This window comes from Leucoraja erinacea, chromosome 28, assembly GCF_028641065.1.
Source record: "Leucoraja erinacea ecotype New England chromosome 28, Leri_hhj_1, whole genome shotgun sequence".
Lineage (NCBI taxonomy): Eukaryota > Metazoa > Chordata > Chondrichthyes > Rajiformes > Rajidae > Leucoraja > Leucoraja erinaceus.
Genome location: NC_073404.1, coordinates 1,925,831 through 1,949,556, shown reverse-complemented (window position 1 = coordinate 1,949,556; position 23,726 = coordinate 1,925,831). Strand labels below are relative to the sequence as shown.

Here is a 23,726-nt window from a genome sequence, read left to right as displayed (position 1 = left end):
TCCAACCCCTTAAGAATTTTGTAAGTTTCAATAAGATCCCCCTTCAATCTTCTAAATTCTAGCGAGTATAAGCTGAGTCTATCCAGTCTTTCTTCATATGAAAGTCCTGACATCCCAGGAATCAGTCTGGTGAACCTTCTCTGTACTCCCTCTATGGCAAGAATGTATTTCCTCAGATTAGGAGACCAAAACTGTACGCAATACTCCAGGTGTGGTTTCACCAAGGCCCTGTACAACTGGCCTGTACAACACAGCTTAATTCATCACAGAAACTAGCCTCCTCCACACACCCCCCATCACTCCATTTATACTTCACATTGCCTTGAGAAAGTAGCCAACATAATCAAGGACAACTCGCAGCCCCACTCTTTCCCACTTTCCTATCAGGCAAAAGATACAAAACATTGAAAGCACGTACTACCAGATTCACAAACAACTTGTTTGATTGCAGGATGTTGAGGGTGATATAGAGATGTATAAAGCTATGAGGTGGGGTAAGGTGAATGCACAGAGTCTTTTTGCCAGGGTAGGAGTAGGGCATCAAGAACTAGGGCATAGGTTTAAGATGAGAGGGGAAAGAGGGCAACTTCTTCACATAGAAGGTGGTGGCATATGGAATGACCTTCCCTGAGAAAATAGTTGAGGCAGATGCAATAACAACATTTAAAAGATATTTGAACAGGTACCTAGACAGGAAACGTTTCGAATGATGAAAGCCAAACATGGGCAAATGGGACTAGTGTAGATGGGGCATCTGGGCTGGGGTGGATAAGTTGGGCCCAAGGACCTGTTTCCATGCTGTATGTCTCTATGATTCTATTTAAAAGACATTTGGATAAGTACATGAGCAGGAAAGGTTTTGAGGGATATGGGCCAAGTGGCAGTAAATGAGGCTGGTTTAGACATGCATCTTGGTCAGCATGGATATTTGGGTGGGAATGTTCATGGTGTATGATTATGACTGACGATAGGACCCAATGCGTACATACTGGTTGGAGGAGTGGACCAGGCAGCTTCACTGTCCTGCACTTACAGTGTACCTACAGTGATAACCTTCTCAAAAGTAAAGGACACCTTTCACCAAAACATTGAGTCGTGTCCATCTGCTGCTAATTTTCAAAAAGGCAGGAAAACATTGCATTCTTTTTCTTGTCTTTCTCCCCAGGTCATCCTGCACATATATCTGCATCTGCGGCAAATGCAGAACGTGAGAGAGAAAAGGAGAGGGAGCGAGAGAGAGAACGGGAGCAGAGAGAAAGAGAAAGGATGGCCGTGACCACCTGTGACCTATCTTACCTCAGGGCAGGTAAGTAATTGTGTACGAGCAATGGGCACACTGTGTGGGTGCCGCTGTTGGTATTGGGGCTTGGACAACAAGACATCCGCAACTGCCCCCATGCTGTGGGGTTTCCACAGTCGCCCCTTGGCGGTGGTTCATGTCTGAAAGATGACCCAGTGGCGCAGCTGGTAGAGTGGCTACCTCACAGTGCCAGAGAGCCAGGGTCGATCCTAGGCTTGGGTGCTGTCTGTGTGGAGTTTAGACGTTCTTCCTGGGGTTTTCTCTGGGTGCTCCCACATACCAATAACGTGCAGGTTTGTAGACCAATTGGCCTCTGTAAATTGCTGCTAGTGTGCAGGGAATGGATGAGAAAGTTAAAGTGGAACTGGTGTGAACGGGTGGTCACTCAGTGAGTTGAAGGGCCTGCATCCATTTTGTAAACTCAATTGAGCTAAACTAAATTTTGCCCATGTTTTTATTTTTCCCATAGGTCCTGAGCAGACCAGTCGACCAAACAGCCATGGTTATGTCCGTTCCCCATCACCATCAATACGACCACAAGAGACCATCTTACAGCAGCGACCAAGTATATTCCAAGGAGCTAATGGCAAGGGTGTTATAACCTCGCTGGATGCAGCTACGCAACCTCGGATAATGTATGTACTTGAACAAAAGTGTTGAATGAAACAAATGTATTGCTTCTATTGAGGGTATATATGAAGTAAAGTGACTGTCATCAGTTTGCTTTGCCTTTTCACTTCCTTATTACAGTTCATTTCATCATATTCCCATATTTGGCCTCGTGCATCCCTCACTTGTCATCTTGTGGCCTTCTGAACCTCTGCTGGCTGTGGCCAAACTCTGATTCTTCCATTTACCCACCAGCCATGTATTTTGGTCACCCCCCCACTCCTCCCTGAAGCCAAGTCTCACCATTCTTTGAGATCCTCACCATTCATTTAAATCACTCCATTAATCCCTTTCTCTGTAATCTTGCCCAGCCCTACATTGCCTCCTAAATACCTGAACTCCAATTCTGACCTCTTGCATTTAATTTGAATCCCCTGAATTTAATTGTTTCATCAAAGGCAACCATGTCTTAAACCATAGAGGCTCTAAAGTCTGGAAATTTCTCCCGAAGCCTCTGTACCACGCTTTTCATCTTTAAGATTGTCCTTACACTCTGTCTCCTTGAAATCATTTTCTTGGCTACCTGCTCTGTTATCTCCTCATTGTTGTTCATTTGTCATGTCATGATCTATTTGATAAAAGTCCTGTGAAGCAGGACGTTCTGCGATGTTTTTATAAATCAAAGTTACATGTTGTTCATTCTGTTTGGTGAGGTTTTCCCAAGATATGATGGTGCCTCACCGATCCAGCAGCCCCGATCCAATCTTGACCTCCAATGCTGTCTGTGTGGATTTTGCACGTTCTCCCGGGGTGCTCTGGTTTCCTCCCACATCCCAAAGACTTGCGGGCTGGTAGGTTAATTGGTTACTGTAAATTGTCCTGAATGCAGGTGGGTCGTAGAAGAATGAGGAGGGGGTTGATGGGCATGTGAGAGATAATAGGCTACAGGGAAATGAGTGGGACTGGGATTGTTCTGAGAGCCAGCCTACACTTGAAGGGCTGAATGTTATTCTATACTGAAAAGAGAAATGGGATTACTTCTCCTTTTCTGAATAATCCTTTCAAATGCAGTGTGACAGATTGAAGTGACCAATTCCCGTTTGTTAGTAGGCTCGCCGATCGTTTTGCTGTATACATCCACTTAGTCTGCCTCGGCCCACATCATCTCCCAGTTTCCAAACACTTTAACTCCCCCTCCCATTCCCATAATTACCTTTCTGTACTGGGCCTCCACCGCTGTGAGAGTGAGGCCCAACCTAAATTGGAGGAACAGCACCTCATATTTTGCTTGGGCAGCTTACAACCTAGAGGTATGAATATTGACTTCCCTAACTTCAAGTAGCCCTTGCATTCCCTCTCTCTCCATCCCTCCCCCATCCTAGTTCTCCGACTAGTTTCACTGTCCTCCTGATTACATTTTCCTGATTGCATGCCTCGTTGTCACCTTCCCCTCAGCTAACTGATCCATTCCACATTTTCTTTGACATTTGCCCCGTTTGATCTCTCGTATTCACACCTTACCCTTCCATATCTCTGTCTCCCTCTCCCCTGACTCTGTCTGAAGAAAGATCACAACCCAAAACGTCACCCATTCCTTCTCGCCAGTGGTGCTGCCTGTCCCACTGAGTTACTGCAGCAGTGTACTGTTTGTTACAAGTTGTATGCATGCACACCTCTCTCAGGAATGTGTTCAGGTGCAACATCTGACACAGCAACGCTCCTGAGACATCGTTTTGGCATTACATTAAAATACGCTGATATTTCTGCTGACAGGCAAGTCCCACAGGGAGCCCTCTCCATCGCACAAGGAATATCCGCCTCTCGCTTCAGCACGGCAGCCGATGCCCTGGCAGCGCTGGTCGATGCTGCAGCCTCAGCGCCGCAGATGGAGATGGGGAAGGGGAAGGAGAGCAAGCACGAAGGCCCACGAGTGGAAGAAGTAACAGGTCGCAGAGCCTCGGAGCAGCAACAGCAGCAACAGCAGCAGCAACAACAACAACAACAACATCAACAACAACAACAGCAGCAGCACCATCATCAGCAGCAGCCCATAGAACACGAGCGACGGCCGGTGCAGTCACCGTACTCGTCCTCGGCCAAGGCCCAGGCACAGGCTGGTTACCCGGACAAAGCACCGCCCCCCAAATCCCGGTACGAGGAGGAGCTGCGGACGCGTGGGAAGACCACCATAACGGCCGCAAGCTTTATAGACGTGATCATCACAAAACAGATTGCTTCTGACAAAGACGGCCGAGAGCGAGGGTCTCACAGCTCGGATTCCTCAAGCAGCGGTAAGCCCCTTCATATCACTTTATTGCCACATGTACCTTGGTACAGTGTAGTGCTTTCTATTGCCCACAACCCGGTAAAATCATGTAGCTCACCCAGAGAGTCCATAAGTGTCGCATTGTTCTTGCGCCGGCAAAGTTACAAAAGTTCACCGTACAATCCTATCTATTGCTTGCCGCCGCATTTGGCAGAAGGCCCCCCCCCCCCCCCCCCCCCCCCCCCCCCCCCAGGTCCCCCCTTCTTTCTCGGTTCCCCTCTCTGCCGGTGTCGTTGTTACCCCTCCCACCCCCCCCCCCCCCTTCCTTTTTGGCAATCCCCTGCCGGGTAGCTCTCCGACAGCTCTCACCAACGGCCCTCCTCACTCACCGATGGCCCTCCTCAACGTCAGTGACTCAGAGTGAATGGCGTATTTAAGTGTTCTGTCCTTTTCCCGTTATGTTACAGCTGTACAAGGCGTTGGTGAGACCGCACTTGCAGCATTGTGTTCAGTTTTGGTCACCCTGCTATAGGAAGGATGCCATGAAGCTGGGAAGGGGGCAGAGTTTTAGACGAGGATGTTGCGAGGACTCCCGGGGGCCTCAGCTACAAGGAGAGGTTGGGCAGGCTTTATTCCTTGAAGTGCTGGGCAGTGAAGGGTGATCTTATAGAGGTGTATAAAATCCCTAGGAGAATAGATAAGGTCAAGGAGAATAGATGGGGTGAATGCACAGTTTTTTCCAGGAAAAGGAATCAAGAACTAGAGGGTTGTTTAAGAAGGAACTGCAGATGCTGGAAAATCGAAGAAAGACAAAAATGCTGGAGAAACTCAGCTGGTGAGGCAGCATCTATGGAGTGAAGGAAATACGCAACGTTTCGGGTCCTGAAACGTTGCCTATTTCCTTTGCTCCATAGATGCTGCCTCATCCGCTGAGTTTCTCCAGCATTTTTGTCTACCCAAGAACTAGAGGGAATAGTTTCAGGGAGCAACTTTTTCCACACAGAGTGTGGTGCGTATATGGAACCAGTTGTCAGAGGAGGTAGTTGAGGCAGATACTACAACAGCATTTAAAAGATCATTTGGATTGATACGTGGAAAGGAAAGATTTAGAGGGATATGGCCCAAGCATGGGTCTAGCTCTGATGGACATCTTGGTTAGCATGGATGAGTTGGGTCGAATGGCCTATTTCCGTGCTGTATATGACGCAGGGTCATACTAGAATAGATCCCTTTCTGCTGCATTGATTCCTACAGCACTTTAAAAGTACAATGGCAAATTTTGAAATTATTGTAGAATCCTGGTCAACTTGCCCCTCCCCCTCAAATATCACCAGAAATAAACTAATATCATTGATCTCAGGATTGGTGAGATTTTGCATAAAATTGCTGTTGCATTTTTGCATCTAATGGACATTGTGACAAATTGCCTCAAAAACCTGTGCTTTTAAGATCATTCTTTTAAATGTGCTCACTGAATCAGGAAGCCCATGGGAAAGAATATTTAGCAATATTCAAATTATTTACATGTTTTGGCCATCTTCAACTGCATGCATCATAATCAGCTATAGAAGGGTTCCATTGTATAAAGACCCACACTGTTCATCAGAGGAACCTCAGATGATGGGCTCTATCTGACCTCAGATGGCGATCAAGGAGCTAGTCGCCCTCCTCTTCCTATTGTAAAGTTGCTGTACTTTAGCAGGGGGGGGTTTCCCTGATGATATTATCATCAAGCCCTTGACAAGGGAGGAGCCATTGTAGTCTGGCAGAATGACTATCCTGCGGAGGCCCGGCGCCAGCACCTCATATTTCACTTGGGCAGTTTGCACACCAGCGGTATGAACATTTGACCTCTAATTTCAGGTATTCCTTACTTTCTCCTCCCCTTTTCAGCTCTCGTCCCCTCAGCCCTCTGGCTCCAACGCTTCCTTTCTTCCTTCCCCCCTCCCCCCACCCTCACATCAGTCTGAAGAAGGGGTTCGACCCGAAATGTTGCCTATTTCCTTCGCTCCATAGATGCTGCCTCACCTGCTGAGTTTCTCCAGCACTTTTGTCTACCATCATTCTAGTAAACCTCCTCTGGTAATGTTTCCAAAGCCTCCACACCCTTCTTGTAATGAGGCGATCAGACTGCACGCAATACTCCAAATGCGGTCCAACCAAAGTTCTATAAAGCTGTATCATGACTTCCTCGTTCCAAACATACCCTGACACCGTTCCCTAACTCTGGCTCTCTGATATCGATGACTGCATCGTGCAGAATTAATTGATTTAATCAATTTTACTACTAAAAATGGGGTTGTTGGTAGTGACTTACAATTTGGAGAATTCAGTATTCATACTGTTGAGTTGTAAGTGGATTATGAGGTGTTTTAGTTTAGAGATACAGCGCGGAAACAGGTCCTTCGACCCACCAAGTCCTCACTGACCAGCGATCCCCGCACATTAACACTATCCTATACACACTAGAGACAATTTTACAATTATACCAAGCCAATGCACCTACAAACCTCTACATCTTTGGGTGCGGGAGGAAACCGAAGATCTCTGGGGAAACCCACGCGGTCACAGGGAGAACATACAAATTCATTACATACAACAAGTGCTGTCAGGATGGAACGCGGGTCTAGTGCTGTAAGGCAGCAACTTTCCCGCAGCGCCACCATGCCGCCCTTAAGGGGATGGGGTGCTGTTCCTCCAGTTTGCATGAGAGGTTAGCAGCCCTGATACAGAAATGGCACAATGGCGTGACTGGTAGAGCTGCTGCCTCAGTAAATTGTCCCTGTGGTAGGAGTGGATGAACGGGTGATCGACGGACAACGTGAACACGGTGGACCAAAGATCTGTTTCCATCTGTATCTCTAAACTAAACAGAGATTCACGTACATCTCCTCTAACCTCGCCTACTGCATTCGGTGCTCCCGGTGTGGCGTCCTTTGCCTGGGTGAGACCAAGTGTAACCGCGGCTATGCTTTACCAAGCAATCTACACTCAGCCTGCCACGGCCTCCTGGAGCTCTCCGCTGCAGCAGCTTCCAACTCCCTATGTTTTTATTTAAATATATAGCTGGGTGACTGCATTTACAAATTGTGAACTACTGGGGTTCCAAAAAACAGGAATGGAACCCTGTCATAACCGAGGGGAGGACGTGCATAGCAAAATGACATATGTTGTTCCCTGTGGGTCAAGAACAAGCTAGCTGCCCAGTAGCCAGCAGTTTAATGACAGCTGTTATTGAAACAAGCTTTCTTTAACTTCCAATTTCTTTGTTTAATGTCTCAAATTTAACTTCCGCGGCTGTGGTGATGGAATCCAAAGTATATTCCTTGATCAGTGTTCAATGGTGAGAGTTCAATTCCAAACTTCCCCGCATCAACTTATAGAGGTGTACAAAATCATGAGAGGACTAGATCGGGTAAACGCACAGTCTCTTGCCCAGAGAAGGGAAATTGAGAACCAGAGGACATGTGAGGGGTGAAAGATTTGCTAGGAAACTGAAGGGTATCTTTTTCACACAAAGAGTGGTGGGTGCATGGAATGAACTGCCGGAGGGGATAGTCGAGACAGGTAATATTGCAACATTTAAGAAACATTTAGACAGGTACATGGATAGGATAGGTTGAGAGGGATACAGGCCAAACACAGGCAGGTGAGACTAGTGTAGATGGGACGTGTTGGCTGGCATGGACAAGTTGGGCCGAAGGGCTTGGTTCCACACTGTAAGACTCGCTATGACTCCTAACAGGTCTTGATGCAGGTGTAGGAGTTTTGATCAGCTCCCAATGAAGGAGCTGAGAATGAGGGAGGCAACAGGAGAGGATTAGAGCTGCAGTTCCGCAGCAGCTAGCCAGTCCATCTGCCCCTTTCCCAAATGCTCGTTCATATGTCCAGACCACTCACTGGTTAAAGCAGAAGAAAGTTCGGCAAGAGTCTTTGCACGTTCATTCTCATTAATCACACAGTCACCCAGCCAAGGAGGGATGTTGGCAGGGAAGATCGAGATGTGGTGAGGACAGAAAGGCAGTGGATGCAATAGACAAGGTGAAGGTCAATGAGATCAGTGTAGACAGGCACTTGATGTGGCATTGAGGCGATGAGATGAAAGGCCTGTTTCTGGGCTGTACCACTCAGATCAGAATAACACATTTATACTCGCATTTGATTTCTCCAAGTTTCTTCTCATCGCTATGACATGCCGAATGTGGATGCAATTGAAGTGATTAGTCCTGCAAACTCCCCGGTACAATCACAGGAGAAGCCTGACTCTTTCCAGCAGGAGATCCACAAGCCTTCCCAGGGAGAAGGTAAATTGTAATCTATCAAAATATTCTCACTTTCCCATATCCATTCTCCTCTCACCTTAAACCTATGTTCTCTGTTTATTGATTTCCCTACTCTGGGTAAAACACTCTGCTTTCACCCTACATATTCCCCTCATGATTTTATACACCTCCACAAGATCACGCCGCGGCCTCCTGCGTTGCAAGGAATAAAGTCCTAGCCTGCCCAACCGCGCCATATACTTGCCTGACCTGCTGAGTTACTCCAGGATTTTGTGTCGTTTCTACAACACTTTCAATGATGGCTTAGCCGAGCTTCTCATGTCCACCTTCCTGCAGTATATGTGCTTGGCCTGCTCTTCCTGTTTTTTTGCTCCACACAAATTATTTCCCCTTGAATAAAATTTGCCCACAATCTCAATAGGGATTATTTTACACTGTATGTGCCTGGGATTAGACCTGGAGCAATACCTTGCCCAGACATAGACAAAATGTCCCCATCGACAAAAACTGTCACTCTTACCTCAAATGCAACATAGACGCTTCTTAAGTGCTGTCAGCTTCAACTATTCTCTTGAGCAGTATATTTCTGCGTGGGTCTCCCTCACATCCCTTGTGTTTTAGTTTAGTTTAGAGATACAGCGCAGAAACAGACCCTTCGGCCCACCGCGTCTGCACCGACCAGCAATCCCCGCACATTAACACTATTCTACACGTAATAGGGACAATTTACCAATCCAATTTATCTACACACCTGTACGTCTTTGGAGTGTGGGAGGAAACCAAACATCTCTGAGAAAACCCATGCGGTCACGGGGGAGAACTTGCAAACTCGGTACAGACAGCACCGTAGTCGGGATCGAACCCGGGTTTCTGGTGCTGTTTGTAAGTCAACAACTCTACTGCTGCACCACCGTGCTGCCAACTGTGTATCTCTCCCCCTTTAGTTTAAATCTCTGTCTTTTAGTTTTATCTGCATCTGATGTAAGGAAACATTTCTCACAGTCCCTCATACCCCTCAGGGTGTTGTATCCCTCAGTCATGCCCCCCCTCTTAACCTCCTCCACTCCAGGGAGATTATCCCAGACACTCCAGTCTCTCCTCATAACTGAGCTGCTCTATCCCAGGCAACATCCCGGACGGAGAATCTCCTCTGCATCCTCTCCAACGCTATCATAGCTTTCCAATAGTGTGATGTTACTTAACACTGAGCTTGAGTATTTGTTTATTTTAAAGGTGAACCAAACACTCGGATGTTTGATGCAGCCATGGGTCGATACCGAATGATGCAAAAATCTCCATCGCCACAGCAACAGCAACAGCAACAGCCACCATCCTCACAGGCTGACAGCGGGTATCCTTCTGTTTCCAACCCTCAGGTTACCAAAACACACAAATTGATCACTCTTGCTGACCACATCCATGTAAGTAAGGCTGACTGCCTTCTGTCAGTGTGCAATCCTCTCTCTCCCCCCATCCCCCTCTCCCCCCCCCTCTCCCCCATCCCCTCTCTCCCCCATCCCCTCTCTCCCCCCATCCCCTCTCCTCCCCCCATCCCCTCTCCCCCCCCCTCCCCCCCCATCCCCTCCCCTCTCTCCCCCCATCCCCTCTCTCCCCATCCCCTCTCTCCCCCATCCCCTCTCTCCCCCCTCCCTCTCCCCCATCCCCTCTCTCCCCCATCCCCTCTCTCCCCCATCCCCCTCTCTCCCCCATCCCTCTCCCCCCCATCCCCTCTCCCCCCATCCCCATCCCCCTTCCCCCCATCCCCTCTTTCCCCATCCCCTCTCCCCCCCATCCCCTCTTCCCTCCCCATCCCCTCCCCTCCCCCCCCCATCCCCCCATCCCCCTTCCCCCCCATCCCCCTCTTCCCCCCATCCCCTCTTCCCCCCATCCCCTCTCCCCCCATCCCCTCTTCCCCCCATCCCCTCTTCCCCCCATCCCCTCTTCCCCCCATCCCCTCTTTTACCCCTCCCCCCCCCCCCCCCCATTCCCTCCCCCCCATCCCCATCCCCTCCCCCCCCAGATAAACACATTTACCTACCTGCTCATTTGTTGCTGTTTTTAAACTTGTTAGCCATGTACATTTACTCAAGGTTTGGTTCTAAAGTACTTTTGATCTTTTTTTTGAAGCACATTATCACACAGGACTTTGCCCGAAACCAAGCCAGCAGCCCGTTGTCACAGCAGCCTCCAGTGTCCACTTACCAAACTGCATCTACAGTGGCATCGAACCGAGGAAAGGCTTCCACCCATTACAGTGCAGACTCTCAGCCACAGAACAGTCAGAGCACCCTCCACCAGAGGCCACCCTCCAGGGTCTCCCCCGAGAACCCAGCAGAGAAAGGCAGAGGGAGGTAAGCATGCGGTTTGGGTAATAAATCATGATAAGCTTTGTTTTGTGGTTCATTCTGCACACCAGATTAAAAATGCACATCCGTTAGCACAAGTGAAACGGGGATGTAATCTTGCGTGTATGAGGCTGCCATTGTCAGAAGCAAGACAAATAATGCTGGAGTAACTCAGTGGGACAGGCAGCATCTCTGGAGAGAGAAGGAATTGGTGACGTTTTCGGGACGAGACCCTTCTTCTGACTCCGACCCGAAATGGCACCCATCCTTCTCTCCAGAGATGCTGTCTGTCCTGCTGAGTTACTCCAGCATTTTGTATCTATCTTCGGTGTAAACCAGCATCTGCAGTTCCTTCCTACACATTTGTCAGAATCAATCTACTGATCCAGTGCCTGTAGGATCATTTGGCATGTGCTTTTGTTGTTGTATTACTCCTGACTCTTCTGTTTTCTGCGTTGGAGACTCTACAAACTGCACCGCTCATTGCTGCACCTTGACTGCAGCTTCTTTCCGTCTCTGGAGATTACTGTCTTTAATTCTTGTGTCCAGCCACCTCCATAACTTCAGGTTCTTGCGCAGGCATCGTTATCAAATGATGCACACAAAGTTAGAGTACTTATTGGATGCTTGTCTTGATGACCTTGCCTCGTTATCTATACGGACAGTATGAAGCAAGAGAAATTGGAGCTCTATCTGTAGAATGATAATGAAGTGGACCGCCAATTAAGCACGAGTGTCAGGGATGGTCTGTGCCTCCGTTGTGCAGAACCTTGCTGCTAGGGTCAGGCTTCCACTTTGCTTCTGTGTTGTTAGGTCTGAGATACCACTGAGTCTGTTGAGACTAATGGGGATCTTTTCCTTATCACACACAGGCCTGGGAAATCCCCAGAACAAAGCCACGTTGCATCAGAATCTTATGAGCCTATCTCTCCACCCCAGGCCCCTGCCACCCTAGAGAAGCAGGAGAGTGTAGTGCAGCTTCCTCAGCGAAGGGACAGGGAAGCAGAGCCCACTGAACAGAGGTAGGTGAGTGTGTGGAGCGTAGGCCTTCTGGGCTTCCTGATCCTATCCCGTGCACATCTGTTCCAGCTGCTGCTTGTTGTGGGATGTGAATGTGAATTGCATTTGGCAGCCATTCTACTATTAATGAACTGACCACATTTAGATTGTGACATTGAATGGCAAACTTACATTTTTAGTAAGAATGCTTTGATAATTTTTAATTTGTCGCATTTTCATGGAATCATGGAATTTTCATGGAATTTCTTGGAATCGCTATACTTGCACTTGTTTCTTTCTTTTGTGCGTCTGTCCGACTAACGTTGCTTATTGAAGTTGTGGAATTCCTACCATTGTTTTGCTGGTATTTTCTGCACATTGTGTTTCTTTCCGTCTGGGCATGCTCTTCCCACTGGTAGTTTCTGCCGTGGTCCTTCTTGCTGCCACAACTCAGTCCTTGTCTCTCTGCGTTTTCCAGTGTTGTGCGTAATGCATCCGTATCTGCAGGGTGTTTTTTTCTGCTGATGTAGGCATTAAGCAACACCCTTTGTTAGTGAGAGCAGGGTACGTTCAGGGGAACAGTGGTGATGGAGGAGAAGCAATCCTGAGAGTTTGAGCTATAGTTGGTCCTGTAGTTGCACCTCTGGTACAGATGCAAACCAGATGTGGCAGAAACTACTCCAATCATTCAAGAGTAATACAGTGTCCTCCATAATGTTTGGGACAAAGACCCATCATTTATTTATTTGTCTCTGTACTCCACAATTTGAGATTTGTGACAGAAAAAAATCACATGTGGTTAAAGTGCACATTGTCAGATTTTAATAAAGGCCATTTTTATACATTTTGGTTTCACCATGTAGAAATTACAGCAGTGTTTATACACAGTCCCCCCATTTCAGGGCACCATAATGTTTGGGACACAGCAATGTCATGTAAATGAAAGTAGTCATGTTTAGTATTTTGTTGCATATCCTTTGCATACAATGACTGCTTGAAGTCTGCCATTCATGGACATCACCAGTTGCTGGGTGTCTTCTCTGGTGATGCTCTGCCAGGCCTGTATTGCAGCCATCTTTAGCTTATGCTTGTTTTGGGGGCTAGTCCCCTTCAGTTTTCTCTTCAGCATATAAAGGGCATGCTCAATTGGGTTCAGATCGGGTGATTGACTTGGCCACTTAAGAATTGACAATTTTTTACTTTTGAAAAACTCCTTTGTTGCTTTAGCAGTTTGTTTGTGATCATTGTCTTGCTGTAGAATAAACCGCCGGCCAATGTGTTTTGAGACATTCGTTTCAACTTGAGCAGATAGGATGTGTCTATACACTTCAGAATTCATTATGCTACTACCATCAGCAGTTGTATCATCAATGAAGATAAGTGAGCCAGTACCTTCAACAGCCAAACATGCCCAGGCCATAACACCCCCACCACCGTGTTTCACAGATGAGGTGGTATGCTTTGGATCTTGGGCAGTTCCTTCTCTCCTCCATACTTTGCTCTTGCCATCACTCTGATATAGTTAATCTTCATCTCATCTGCCCAACCAACCTTTTTCCAGAACTGTGGTTGCTCTTTTAAGTACTTCTTGGCAAACTGTAACCCGGCCATCCTATTTTTGCGGCTTACCAGTAGTTTGCATCTTGCAGTGTAGTCTCTGTATTTCTGTTCATGAAGTCTTTCTTAATGATGTTCCAAACAGTTGATTTTGGTAAGCCTAAGGTTTGGCTGATGTCTCCAACAGTTTTATTCTTATTTCTCAGTTTGATAATGGCTTCTTTGACTTTCATTGGCACAACATTGGTCCTCATGTTGATAAACAGCAATAAAAGTTTCCAAATGTGATGGAAAGACTGGAGGAAAGACTAGGTGCTGAGAGCTCTCTTATACCTGCATTAAGGAGGCAATTAAACACACCTGAGCAATTACAAACACCTGTGAAGCCATTTTTCCCCAAACATTATGGTGCCCTGAAATGGGGGGACTATGTATAAACACAGCTGTAATTTCTACATGGTGAAACCAAAATGTGTATACTGACAATGTGCACTTTAACCACATGTGATCTTTTCTATTCCAAATCTCAAGTCTCAAGTGGAGTACAGAGGCAAATAAATAAATGACGGGTCTTTGTCCCAAACATTATGGAGGGCACTGTAGGTCAAAGCAGTATACAAAATTGTAATCTTTTGAGAAAAGCAAACTTGACTTTGAAGCCTTTTGAATGTTGCTGGTGTCCACTTCCCCACAGTTACTCCTGTGTATCAGTTTGACCTCTCACCTTTGCCATCCTGCAGGCTACCCCCAAGTAATGAATGGCTTCCGATGCCGTTGCTTGTGCGAAGAGGTCGTGCCCCAGATTCTGCTGCAAGGTACTGACTGCTTAAACCTCCCGGCTGTGAACTAACATTGAATGCAGTCAGACGTTGATGTGCTGCCAGGGTGATAGGACTCCCATCCTCTGGGTTTCCTCACAGAGACAAGCAGACTGGACAACCACAGCATGTGCTCCCTCATTCGTTCTGACTCTCCAGTTTCTGGAAACAACAGTGGCTGTAACAAATACCCATTGCGTGATGGTTTCTGTAGCCTTTGCAAGTCAGCCACAGGAGGAATTTAGATCCACAGCTGACAGAATCACATTCCAGGCAGCTGAACGTCTGCAATGTTTGAGCTCCCTTGATGCCACAAAGCTGAGAAGCAAATCATCAGACACAGGATGGGCTGCAGTAACCCATTCCTGTCACTAGAAAGCACTGTTATCCAGTGGTTTAGTTTAGTTTAGAGATACCAGGCCCTTCGGCCCACCGAGTCAGCGCCGACCAACGATCACCACACATTAGCACTACCCTCCACTTATAGGGATAATTTTTTACAATTTTATCAGAATTTGGAATGTTTGAGGAAACCAGAGGATCCGGAGAAAATGTTCGGGGAGAACGTACAAACTCCATACTGACAGCATCCGTAGTCAGGTTTCTGGCGCTGTAATACAACAACTCTACCGCTGTGCTACTGTGCCGTCCCCAGAACAAACTAAAACGTCAGGCAGTGCCTTCCAAACCCCATTGCTGGCTCCGTTAAGATTTGTACCCTCAATCCCTGAAATTCAAAAGAATACATGCCATGCGTATGGAACTTGTCTCCTCGAGTTAACACTTGATGCCCAGTTTCTATCCGAAAAAGCATCACCACACCTTGCCTCCAGTACATCTTGTTAGTGCGGCTCAGCCCTTGATTTTTCCTTGTGATTTTTGTGATGTCATTAACTTGTTTCCTTTTGTTAGGTAACTTGCCTTTTCCTGCAGAAGCAGTGCAGAGAAGGGTGACTCCTGGGGTGAATGAGTAGATGTATGAAGAGAGCTTAGTCCCTAATAACTACTGGGGTTGCAAAGTGCTCTCATTGAAACAAATGATCCTGAAGGAGACTGGTGCTGAGAGGATGTTTACCCTAGTGAAGATATCTCAAACCAATGGGAAGGTTGGACAATAAGAAGATGTCTACCTGAAGTGGAAGGTAGTACCTCTTTGGAGTTCGCTACCCCAGAGGGTTCTAGTATTTGAGTCACTGACTATATTGAGAGCAGAGTATTTGAACTCAGAAGGAGTTAAGGAGTGTGGGAAGAGCAAGAATATCTTGCAGTGGCCAAGAATGAATCAACCCCAATCTTGGTGAATGGCGGAACAGTTTTGATTGGCTAATTGACCTAATCCTGTTTTCTGTGTCCTCCTTTATTTTCAGTATATTTGATTTGATATTTGAGTATGGGTTTTGTTTTGACATCTGCTACACAAAAGGTTACTGCACAAGGTAATGCATACATGTTCAGTGAGGGAAAGGCTCAAGTCTTTAGTCATAAGCAAATTTGCAGATGACACAAAGCTGGGTGGCATTGTGAACTGTGAGGAGGATGCTATGAGAATGCAGGGTGACTTGGACAGGTTGGGGGAGTGGGCAGATGCATGGCAGATGAAGTTTAATGCGGATAAATGTGAGGTTATCCACTTTGGTAGCAAAAACAGGAAGGCAGATTACTATCTAAATGGCGTCAAGTTGGGAAAAGGGGAAGTACAACGGGATCTGGGGGTCCTTGTACATCAGTCTATGAAAGTAAGCATGCAGGTACAGCAGGCAGTGAAGAAAGCGAATGGCATGTTGGCCTTTATAACAAGAGGAATCGAATATAGGAGCAAAGAGGTCCTTCTGCAGTTGTACAGAGCCCTAGTGAGACCACACCTGGAGTATTGTGTGCAGTTTTGGTCCCCTAATTTGAGGAAGGACATTCTTGCTATTGAGGGAGTGCAGCGTAGGTTTACAAGGTTAATTCCCGGGATGGCGGGACTGTCTAATGCTGAGAGAATGGAGCAGCTGGACTTGTACACTCTGGAGTTTGGAAGGATTAGAGGGGATCTCATTGAAACATATAAGATTGTTAAGGGTTTGGACACGCTAGAGGCAGGAAACATGTTCCCGATATTGGGGGAGTCCAGAACCAGGGCCCACAGTTTAAGAATAAGGAGTAAGCCATTTAGAACGGAGACGAGGAAACACTTATTCTCACAGAGAGTGGTGAGTCTGTTGAATTCTCTGCCTCAGAGGCTGGTGGAGGCTGGTTCTCTGGATGCTTTCAAGAGAGAGCCAGATAGGGCTCTTAAAAATAGTGGAGTCCGCGGATATGGGGAGAATGTTCAAGAAGGAACTGCAGATGCTGGAAAATCGAAGGTAGACAAAAATGCTGGAGAAACTCAGCGTCTATGGAGCGAAGGAAATAGGCAAATACGGGGAAAACGTTTCAGACGTGCAGGGTGGACGGGGGGGGGGGGGGGGGGGGGGGAGGGGCGAGAAGAAAAAAGGACGAGGAAGAGCCAGAGGGCTGAGGGAGTTGGAGCCAAGGGTGAATCACAGAGAGGGGCAGTCAGAGAGGAGGTTGTGAAACTGTCTTCGGAGGGAGGAGGAGAACTATGGGGAGAAGGCAGGAACAGGGTACTGGTTGGGGATGATCAGCCATGATCACATTGAATGGCGGTGCTGGCTCGAAGGGCTGAATGGCCGACTCCTGCACCTATTGTCTATTGTCATGATTGCAAGGGCTAGTGGTGCAGACACAAAGTGCAATTGCCCAACTTCTCTCTGTGTTTCTACCGCCGTGGATGGGGAATTAGCTGACGGATAGAAACCAGAGTGAAGTAGACGGGCCATTCACAAGCTGGCAATTAACCGTGAAGTCCCACAGGAGTCAGTGCTGGGGATTCACTTGTTCAGGATCTATTTCAAGGACCTAGATGATTTAGTTGGAAGTACAGAAACTGATTATGAAGGATAATGGAGCATTGGCCTTCATTGTGAGGGATACTTCGCATAAACGCAGTGACGTTTTAATGCAGCTGTACATGCAGCTGGTGAGACTTTTGGAGCGGCTGTTTTGGGAGTGGCTGTGTTTGAGAAATACGTGCTGAAGCTTTGACCAGTGAGGCTCTTGCCAGGGGACTGAGCAGAGGTATTGGTAAGAACTATAGGGTCTGTTAACTTCAGATCGTGGCAGATAGAGCAGTGGAATGCTCATCCTGTAGGATGTGGGAGGTGAGGGAAACTTCCCGGGTCCCTGTTGACCACACCTGTGGGAGATATGTCCTTACTGACCGCGTCAGGGAACCGAAGCTGGAGTTGGATGCAACCAGTAGTTGGGAGACCTGCAGGAAAAGTAAAGGGAGTGGACGGATGGTGCAGGGTTCTCTCCGGTCACTGAATATATTGAGAACAGAGAGCATTTGAACTCGGAGACAGTTAAGGGTTGTGGGGAGAGCAGGAACGTCTTGCTGAAACCAAGATTGGATCCACCACAATCTTGGTGAATGGCGGGACAGTTGTAAGTGGCTGATTGACCTAATCCTGTGTCCTCCATTTCCCTTTTTTTCCACATATTTGATTTGATATTTGAGTATGTTTTTTGTTTTGAAATCTGCTACACAAAAGATTGCTGCAAGACCTAATGCATACATGTTGAGAGAGAGAGAGAGAGCGAGAGAGAGAAAGAGAGAGAGAGCGAGGCTCAGTCATGATTGTATGGCAGGTGTAAAATGTCAATGGCCCAATATTGCCATGGAGGGGAGATGGGCCATTGCCCTCAATAACAAGCAAACCACTTTGGATACTTTGGAGGATGACCTTTCAATGCGGGTGGGGTGGGGGGGGCAGCAGCAGCAGCAGCAGCTGGATCTGTGGCACCTCTGATGGGTCAGCAGGGAAGGGTGGAGTTAAGACAGAGCCATCGTGATAGGAGACTCGGGATGACAGACAGGATGAGACACCAGGATGGAGTGTTGCCTCCCTGGTATCAGGTTGAAGGTGTCTTGAGAACTAGACTTACCAAAAGGACAGTGAGATACAGACAAATCTTTAATTCGTTTTCTACCTTATACCCATCAATGTTAGAGCGCTTTTTACATGGAACATAAAACAGTACAGACAGAAACAGGCCCTACATCCCTCAATGTCTGTACCGGACATGATGCCAAGACCATCATGTATCTACATGCAATAGAACATAATTCTTACCTCAATAAATAGTCATCATACGTTAAGGACTAAATGATTTGTGCTTCTTTGACGATTGGAGAAGGGGTTTGGGGAGAGGATTGTGGAGGATGAGGGTGAAACTGGAGGTGCTAGTTCACCAGTTTATTGGCCACTTCTGCTTCCTCGACGAGATGCCCAGGGCATCCTGGTTGTGGCTTGTCGGTGGTAACTGCAGTCACATTGTTTTATTCTTGAATTTGTCTTGTCTTCTTGTGCAGTTTTGCTCTCAATAGTTCTTGGTGGCAAGCCGTAGAACCCCACCTGCTCCTGGCTAACTTTGCAGTGGTCACAAAGATCGGCATGTCTTTGCATTATTTGATTGATCAACTATCTCCTGAAGATTTGGAACTGTAAAGACAATTTGCAATTCTGAATCCTCTCCATCACTATCTGCTGTAACTTCCTCCTGGAATGTTTGCTTGCTCATCAATGAAAGGCTTACCATGGTACTCTAACTATTCATGATTATTTTATTCAACTTCATTGAAGCCTGCTTCCCTTAGCAGTTGTATGGTACATTCCCAAAGTCACCTGAATGAGAATTGGCTTTGTCAAAGCCAGTAAAAGAATGCACTGCATGAGCATAAACCTTCTTCCTGCAACCATTTGTTAGCTGACAAGATTATCCCAGGAATATCCAGACAATGTGACAGCATTGTAAGTGTTGATAGACAAAAATGCTGACACAAAATGCTGAAGTACTCAGTGGGACAGGCAGAGAGAAGAAATGGGTTACGTTTCGGGTCGGGATCCTTCTTCTGAAGAAGGATGTCGACCCAATACGTCACCCATTCCTTCTCTCCAGAGATGCTGCATGTTCCACTGAATTACCCCAGCATTTTGTGTCTACCCTCAATTTAAACCAGCATCTGCAGTTTCTTCCTACACACTAAGGTTGCGCTGGATCAGTGTCCATAATTAACTTATGTAATATCCTTCTCAAGTATTGCCTTGAATGTGGCAATGACACCCTAGTCCATAGGCTGCGGAAGAGATGTTACCTGTGGTGCCATAAAACAGATTTCACTTTAGGGCACCGAGTTTCAAAATGAACATCCGGGGCAACAGCATTATCCAAAATGGAATGTCTTTCTCCTTTTTTGCTCTTTCCTCTCCTAATTCCTTTAAGAGGTATGCATGTGGACTTGAGGCTTTCTCCTGAATGAAGCTGAGCAGTGTGTTTTCCGTGTTGAGATCCATTTTATCCATACTCGCACCTCTTGTTGATATCACTTCAGAATGTTTTACAACAACTATCACACACTCAAGTAACTTTTCAGCCTTACTACAGCAGGCACTGTCACGGGGGGGGGGGCATATTCAACGCAGGGCTCATCATACATTTCTCACATGGTGATTTATCATTTACATTTTAATATCCTACCACCAACTCACACACTGCTTTTATGGGTTTATCTGAACCATCCTACCAACAACTAGAGAACGGTCCTAAGCTACGATCTACCTCATTGAAGACCCTCGGACTATCTTGAATCAGACTTTACTGGACTTTATCTTGCACTAAAAGTTATTTCCTTTATTACGTATCTGTACACCGTGGATGGTTCGATTGTAATCATGTGTAGTCTTTCTGCTGACTGGTTAGCACACAACAAAAAAGCTTTTCACTGTACCTCAGTACACATGACAATAAACTAAACTAAAAGATACTATCACTTTGTTTATGCGTGTCAGCCACTCGCCGTGCAGGGATTGCACTTGTATGTTGTGATTGAAGCACACAATAAGCCAATGTGTGTAAATGCTGCAGTAGTCAGCAGGCGAGAAGGATTAGGCTGGGACAGAGCATCACCCCACATTTTGCTAAGTGCAAGGTAGAGGGATTTCAATTAGTTATCAGGCAAGCGCAGAGGTTTGACTAACTCGCAGCGAAGCTCAGAAATAACACGGTGATGTAAGTGCACAGGGACGTTTCCTGAATATCTCTTCTCTTTGTCTGCGGTGTAAGTACTAAACTACGTGCTGCAGGGCGCCGTTGAACCAATGAAACAACCTGCGCTCAAGCTTTCAGATAGGGACAGAAAGCAGAGCACCCACGTTAGCAGAAAGGGAATCTGGTAACTCCACACAGACAGCACAAGACGTCAGTTCCCAGAAAATGGCATCACAGGTAGAAAGGGGGGTGAAGAAGACTTTTGGCATGTTGCCCTTCCTTGGTCAGGGAATTGAATATAGAAGTTGAGACGTTATGTTACATTTGTACAAAACGCTGTTGAGGCTTCACTCGGTATTGTTCATTTTGGTCACCCTGCCATAGGAAAATTGCCATTAAGCTGAAAATAGGGGAAACAATAGGAACCAGAGGGGCAACCTTTTCACACCTTAGGTGTATGGAACAAGCTGCCAGAGGAGGTAGTTGTGGCTGATATGATAACAACATTTAAAAGATCATCTGGACAGGTATGTGGATAGGAACGGTTTAGAGAGAAATAGGCCAAACACAGATAAAATGGGACCAGCTTAGATGGGGCAACTTAGAGTTGGTGTGTAGGACCTATTTCTGTGCTGTGTTACTCTGCCCTTCAATATCGTTCTATCTATTAACATTGTGGTGACTGTTCCTTGAACCCCCTTCTTTTTCACTTCATGGTTGCCTCAAACTTACTGCTACTCTAAATATTGACCCCAAATTTGGAATCCTTCCTCTCTTTTGTAGCTTGCTTTACTCTCCTATCAAAAGTGCCGAATTCTTCATCAGTTTCCTACCTATTTTCTCTTAAGGGCCTGTCCCACTTACCTGATTTTTCACGGCGACTTGCCGGCACCCGTCAAAATGTTGAAAATCCAGCGGAGACCAGAAAAATGTACAACTGCTCACGACCATACAGGCGTCACGTGTCGACATGTCGCAGGATGTCGCCAGTTTGGTCGTGAGTAGTCACCCAAAGAGTCGTACCTTTTTCTGGTCGCCGCTGGATTTTCAACTTTTGAACATTTTCGGCGACCTGCTGCGACTATGAAGTGTGCTGGCAAGTCGCCGAAAAAATTGGGTAAGTGGGACAGGCCCTTTGCTACTTTCCATCATATATTACCTATGGAGTAAATGCAGCCAAACAGATTTGTATTTGCCCTGTTCTTTTGCAGTGTTCTAGTGTATCATGCAATATTTTATTTGCATTCCCGTTCCATTCTTGCTTTTTCTAACTCTTCACTCTTCTGAATATCGTTAACTAGAAATATGCTTTCAGTTACAACCCTAACCTCAGTCGAATCTGCAAATGCATCTCGCTCACTTACTTATTCTCCATGATCTGTGCTTAAGTGTGCATGAAATGCAAGCTAACCTTTGTTACGAAGCCTTGATTTCACGTCCTCATAAAGCAGCAGATTCTGCAAATCAGAACCAAAAAAGGAATACATGAGAGAAATGCTCAGCCGGTCAGGCAGCATCTGTGGTGGAGAAACGCAGTCAATGTTGCCATTCATCGTATACTCCTCATGGAAATGTGTGTAAACCATTTCATCTGTTCAAAGGCATCCCTGTGTTCTGCACTATTCCATCTTCCTGTGGGCCTATGTATATTTTGCACAAGAACAACTGAAATCTGGCCCCTGGCTGTAAACCTGCTTCCATTACATTAATAGCATGTAGCATTAAACAAATCAAACTGAATCATTATAATCTTAATAACTCGCGGCCTTGTCGAGCGTTGACCCTGACCGAGTCAGTTTATTGCGTGGATAATTGTGTCCTGGTGTTCTTCCTTTCTCCAGGAGTGACTCGCGGTCCCCAGGGAACATGGGTTATTTACCAGCGTTTTTCACCAAACTGGAAAATACTTCACCAATGGTGAAGTCAAAGAAACAGGAGATATTTCGTAAGTTGAACTCCTCTGGTGGCGGGGATTCTGACATTGGTAAGTCAGCCAGTTCAACTTCCTTTATTCACTGATATGTGTTTTTAAAGCCCTATTTATCTATTCTTCTAACTCACAAGACCCTTACAAACAACATGTGTACAGTGCCCACTTTTGCTTGGATGTGTCTAGGGTGTGTTCTCTGCCTTTGTGTAGTTCTCCATGGAGAGCAGAATGATCAGGGAGCCAAGGGTCCCATGGGTACAACATGACATGTCTTCAACACTAACACTGGCCACACATCTACACTAGTCCCACATGCGTGCTTTTGGCCCTTATCCCTCTAAATCTGTCCTATCCATGTACCTGTCTAAATGTTTCTTAAACGTTGCGATAGTCCGTGCCTCAACTACCTCCTCCAGCAGCTTGGTCCATACACACTCCACCCATTGTGTAAACAAGCTACCCGTTAGGTTCCCATTAATCTTTCCCCCCCTCACCTTAAATCTATGTCCTGAACAATGGGTTCTTGACTCCACCTACTCTCGATACACACTGTATGTGCTCGCAGAAATCTGTGCTGTATGACCGCTTATCAGTACATTGTCCTGTCTGTATGTTGAGCCACGTCAAAGAAGATTTTCTGTTACGACAGACAATAAAGTTTTCTGAATCTGAATCTGACATGTCTTCAGCACTAACACTGGCCACACATCTATCTTACGCAACGCAATCTATTCCTCTCATGGCTTTGTACATCTCTATAAGATTATCCCTCATCCTGCACTCCACGGAATAAAGCCATAGCCTGCTCAACCTCTCACTGCATGTGAACCCTGGAGCTCTGCAGCCAACAACACCATGGGAGCACCTTCACTGAGGCACTGCAGCAGCTTACCAACACTTCTTCAGGGCAGTCAGGGGTGGGAAATAAATGCTGGTCTTGTGCAGAAAGATAAGTGCACTCATTTAATTTAGGGATTTTGTGCAATTGAATGTTGCCCATTTGTACCTGCAAGGGCCCAAATGAGGAATAGTAACTAGCTGCCCAGTAGCCTCTCGCCAGCTGTCACAAGCTCCACTGACACATTTCCTTCCCATGCTAGCGGGAGATAGTTGGGAGTGAAAACAGTCAGACAAATGTTCACCGAGTTGTGAAGCTGCAGTGGAGATTTATTGTTGAACCTTGTACAATGATTCAGTGATACTTTCAATAGTACTGAAATGCTTGGTTTTTCACATAAGCCGGTAAAATCAAACTATAGATAAGCACAATCATAGATAAATATAAAAGTGCACCGATTGTAGTGTAAGAATAGTACATTTCACCGAGGCAGTACACAAAGTCGGCACGTTTCTGGCGTCAATATATCCAACTCAAGTTTCAAGATTCTTTATAGTACAGAGTCTTGTCTTTGCCTTAAAGGCCCATTGTCTGGGTGTCGGCACTGGGGCAGTGTTGCAGGGGTTGACCTGCCCATGTCCTTGTGTGTATTAACCGGCGTACACAGACGGAGATGGAGAATATC

At 46.4% G+C, this 23,726-nt stretch overlaps 1 protein-coding gene across 22 annotated transcripts in view; it reads left to right on the top strand.

Moving 5' to 3' along the window:
• ncor1 (nuclear receptor corepressor 1) overlaps positions 1 to 23,726 on the top strand; it is a 171,226-nt gene that overhangs the window by 130,635 nt on the left and 16,865 nt on the right. For 17 of the 22 annotated variants that reach the window (XM_055657492.1, XM_055657491.1, XM_055657489.1 and 14 more), the window contains 10 exons: positions 1,166 to 1,306; positions 1,770 to 1,935; positions 2,623 to 2,760; positions 3,683 to 4,200; positions 8,348 to 8,479; positions 9,692 to 9,879; positions 10,586 to 10,809; positions 11,676 to 11,825; positions 14,100 to 14,174; positions 22,115 to 22,257. In XM_055657492.1, coding sequence (XP_055513467.1) covers positions 1,166 to 1,306; positions 1,770 to 1,935; positions 2,623 to 2,760; positions 3,683 to 4,200; positions 8,348 to 8,479; positions 9,692 to 9,879; positions 10,586 to 10,809; positions 11,676 to 11,825; positions 14,100 to 14,174; positions 22,115 to 22,257 — 1,875 coding nt within the window. The remainder of the gene's footprint in view (positions 1 to 1,165; positions 1,307 to 1,769; positions 1,936 to 2,622; positions 2,761 to 3,682; positions 4,201 to 8,347; positions 8,480 to 9,691; positions 9,880 to 10,585; positions 10,810 to 11,675; positions 11,826 to 14,099; positions 14,175 to 22,114; positions 22,258 to 23,726) is intronic. The other 5 variants (XM_055657490.1, XM_055657498.1, XM_055657494.1 and 2 more) reach the window with 3 other exon arrangements.